This window comes from Nannospalax galili, unplaced genomic scaffold (genome assembly GCF_000622305.1).
Source record: "Nannospalax galili isolate Female #2095 unplaced genomic scaffold, S.galili_v1.0 scaffold513, whole genome shotgun sequence".
NCBI classification, from domain to species: domain Eukaryota; kingdom Metazoa; phylum Chordata; class Mammalia; order Rodentia; family Spalacidae; genus Nannospalax; species Nannospalax galili.
The window spans coordinates 2,802,852-2,806,990 of NW_008334861.1; the positions used below are offsets into that span (position 1 = coordinate 2,802,852).

The window sequence follows — 4,139 nt, forward strand, 5'->3', positions numbered from 1 at the left end:
CCCAAACGGGCCAAGCTAGCTCAAGGCTGGACTCTTTGCTCATGCAAGTCACTCTGGGGTGTGGTTGCCCCACCTCTTCCTACCTGTCCCAGCATTTAGTGACACAGCTCTCTACTGGCCCACCTCCCCACAAGACAGGAGTGCCTCGGGGTGGGGCCCCACAGGCAAGTCAACCAAAAACCTGAAGCCCAGCTGAGGCAGCTGGTGAGAAGTTGCCCTCCCAGGGCCACTCCATGAGGAATCTAGGACCTAGGATGATTTCTATTCTGGGTGGCCCTTCAAGTGCCACTCACTCCATCTCTCTTCTAAGCCTCAAGTCAGCTTGGCGACCTAGTCTGCCTGGAGCATCCATGTACCATGCCCACAAATCAGTAGGGGCATGTCTTTCCCCAGTGCCCTACATCATATCAGTTCCTTGTTGCCACTTTGCAGAGTGAGGACAGAGGGCGGGCAAGGCTAAGGGCTGGAGCTGAGCCTTGAACAAAGCAGGGACCAGCTCTACAGGCTCAGATACCCCCCTCTAGTACCCCTACCCCCAGGAAGATTCAGCATGCTCATCCTAAGCCCCTATTCAGAGAGGAGCAACACTCAAGGGGACGGTGAGACCTACTTTGGAGGTGGTCAGGGACTCAGGGTCCAGAGCACCAATCCATCAGCCCCTTGGAGCATCCTTCTTGCCAGTACTTTCCCCACGGTGCACCCAAGGGGGGTACATCAGAGGGTCAAGCCACAATGAGGCAACTCTGGGGGCTCTGCTGCAGCAGGCATGGTCCTCACCTGTGTCTTGGTGGGATCTTTTTGGGCATGAGCAGGGAGTCTGGCCAATAAGACAGCTGGTGATATTTATTGAGAAACAGATGAAAAGATGGAATCCCTGAAGCAGCAACCTACAGGAGCCCATGGGTTGGACAGATGGCACCCAACCTGGAGGTGGGGCACGGAGAAGGCTCTAGGGCTTTGTGGCCAGGTAAGCTAGGACTGGGGAAGGCCAGGCAGGTGCTGCAGAGAGCCAGAATGTGGCTTCAGACCCTTGCTGAGTGAATGATGCTGCCACTCAGGCCTCGAAGCTAGGGCCATCACGTGGCACATACATGGGCTCGATGTGGGCCCAGCTGCGGGCCTGCTCATCTGCCCAGGTGAGCAGCTCTGCAGCGCGGTGCAGGAAAATCAGGAGCAGCGTGTGCACATCACCTTCTGCTGAGTGGGCAGCGCTGGGCTCAGCCTGGAAATAGCGGTGGAAGAGGCTGGCCAGGCTATAGCTCTTGCGGCCTTGAGCCCTGGTGCCATGGCTGTGAGCATGGTCCAGGCCCCGTAGTGCTGGCAGCGTGTCTAGGCAGACAGTGTCCCGAGGCAAGTGGGCACCCAGGCGCTGTAGCTCTGTGCACAGCAGAGGGAAGTCATAATCAAAGCCATTGTGGGCCACAAGGCAGATGGGGCCCTCCTGGCGGCTCAGGAAGGCCTGCAGTGTCCGCACCACGGCACCGTTGAAACCAGCCTTCCGGCACTGTGCCAGTCCTTCGCTGCTCAGACCAGTAATTTCACTGGCCTTGGCAGTGAAGGGGCGCTCTGGGCACATGCACAGCGTGAGCTTGTCCAGGACACGGGGCAGCACCAGGGCACCAGAATCATCACGCTCTGGATTCTCCAAGGAAGAGCGGTGGACAGCAAAGAGCGATATCTCTGCAATCTCAGGATCCACGTTGGGGAGCCCAGTGGCTTCCAGGTCCAGAAAGACAAAGGTCTCAGCCCGGGGTGGCTCTGACATGCTGATGTTTTCACAGGAACAGCGAGGCCAAAAGCTGGCAGAGCAAGTGGCATAAGTCAGAGGACTAAAGAAATGGGAGCAAATGCCTGGGCCCTGCTGCCCACAGCTATCTCAAGTCAAAGCTCTACCACTCTGGGCCTTACTTTTTGCCTCTCCATCTCATATCATGAGGCCATTGGCTCTAGGAGTAGTTTCTGAGGTCCATATCCAAGGGCACTTCAAAGGGGACTTCACATGGCTAGAAAGCAGTGGCCAGGATGTGTTACTGCTGTTTAGGATGAGGCCTCATATTCATGCCCCTCCTTCCTGTCCCCAGGTCTCTGTCCTGCCTAACAACGGACAAAAGAAAGGCCTGCGGTGCTCTCATTTTTGCGACCAGGCCCAGATCTAGCCACCGTCCTCATCGAAGAAACAGGGAGGCAGATACAAACCACAAACGGCACCTTGGCCCAGCCTCTTTGTGGAGACACTTTGACTGGGAGCCTCAGGCATTGTGCCCTGCTCTCCACCTATGGGCTACCAGGAAGCAGCAAGTAGGCACCAGAGAGATCTGTCATGGGGGCCCCAGCCTCCCCAATCTTCTCCCTGGTAAACTAGTGCTGCCTCAAGCTGGCCCTCTGCCTGCCTCCAGACTCGTGGCACTGTCCACACCAACCCCACTGCGCTGGCTTACCTGGGGTGGGCTCTGGCCGGCTTCCTGGGCTGCTGGGCACCTGTCTCCGCACAGGCTGCTCCAGGCAGCCTTTAATCAGTGGCCATGGCCCGCCCCCAGCCGCCTGTTGGGCAACCATGGAGGCCTGAGGCCGCAAGACCTGTGCAGCCGGCTTGTTTGCCGCCCCCTCTCGTGAGCTCACAGCCACCAGGACACACGCCCCGTGTTTACAGACTGGGAAGCAGGCTCTGGCCACATGCAGGCTTCTAATGAGTGATGAGCTCTGTCATGGGCTGGAGGAACATGTCCTCACAGGCAGGCGGAAGTCATGCCCATCTCCCAGCCCTACCTCTAAGTCTCATGGGGACTGGGCTGGGACCAGGCCTGGCTAACCCAGGTGTGAAGCCTAGCCCTATGCTGGGATGCATCACACAAAGGCAACAGGCTGCCCCTCATGAGGCTCACATGACCTAAGGAGTGACAGGGGCATCCATTGGTGTGATGCTCAGCCTGTGAATGGGAAGGGATGCTGAGAAGAGAGCCTTAGCCTTGCTCCTGTGACCAGGGGTGGCCTCAAGCTATGCTCAGCATGAACACTGTCTGGCTGTGGCTCACCCACCTTGTGGGCTCATCTTCCAGCAGCAAGTGGCAATGATGGTATCTGCTCCATGGGTGTGACATCCAGGGGTCTGACACCTGATATATACCAAATACTTATTCAGCAGAGCTGAGAAGGCAGGGAGGACAGGCAGGTAAAAGGGGGCTGCAAACCAGTGAGGCGGTGAGGCCTGCCTGACCTAGACAGCTCTATGGCTACGGCTGAGCCAATACCTACTGTTCCAGAAACAGATAACTAGGAGACCTCTCAGGCTATAGGCTCTGAGGACTTTCCTGCCTCACCTGACTCCAGGTGAGGGACACCATCAAGATGCAGTTAGAAGGGCCATCTGCAGTCTGGTAGCCCATGGTTTCCTGAAGATCTGGTTCCAGAGCCATACATATGGCACCACAGGCCTGGCCTCCAGAGGTGGTGGTCAATGTCGGGCTTGCCCACTGCAGGCCATCCTCAGTCTGTTAGCCCGTAAAGCAGTTGGTTCAGCTGGACAGTGGAGAACATGAACCTGCCTGCCCACCGACATCTCCCATGGCAGCTGAGCAGGAAAGGCCTGGTACCCATCTGCCCAAAACACTCAGGGGAGTCTGGGGGAGCAAAGGTGCAGGTGTAGGGTGGGGTGGGCAGTCGCAGGTGTGATCATGGGCCCCACTGATTGTGCCTGTTCCGGTGCTTGAAGGGAAGGAGGTGGCTGTGACAGGCAAACTACTCAGGAAGATACTGAGTCACCCTGGGAAGCCCAGAGAGCAGTTTCCTGGACAAGCAGTCAGGCTACGTTGAGAATTTCCCAGTGAGTGCCAGCACACTGGGAAAGGAGGAGCTAGGCCACCTCCCAAGGACATGGCAAGGAGGGCCTCTGTGGGACCAGGACCGAGGCAGGACAGGAGGTGAAGGTCACATAGGCAGGGAGAAGGGCATGTTGGGTACAGTGGAGACCTCCAGGGCCGGGCATGATCAAGTGTAAGCAGGAAGTGTCAGAAAGCAGTGGAAGCAGCAGGGGGAGAGGCAAGACCATTGGAGCATAAGGGGATGAGGACAGGAAGGCCGAGCAGCCCAGGTCAGAAGGAACCAATGTGACATGCACAAACAAACAGCAGTCAGGACACGAC

At 57.4% G+C, this 4,139-nt stretch overlaps 1 protein-coding gene across 1 annotated transcript; it reads right to left on the reverse strand.

The window, feature by feature from the left end:
• Nucleotides 1-985: 985 nt before the first annotated feature.
• Nucleotides 986-1,797, reverse strand: Trex2 (three prime repair exonuclease 2). The gene has a single exon (XM_008829515.1). The coding sequence runs from the start codon at nucleotides 1,763-1,765 to the stop codon at nucleotides 1,055-1,057; it is 711 nt and encodes a 236-aa protein (XP_008827737.1). The 5' UTR covers nucleotides 1,766-1,797; the 3' UTR covers nucleotides 986-1,054.
• Nucleotides 1,798-4,139: the final 2,342 nt, after the last annotated feature.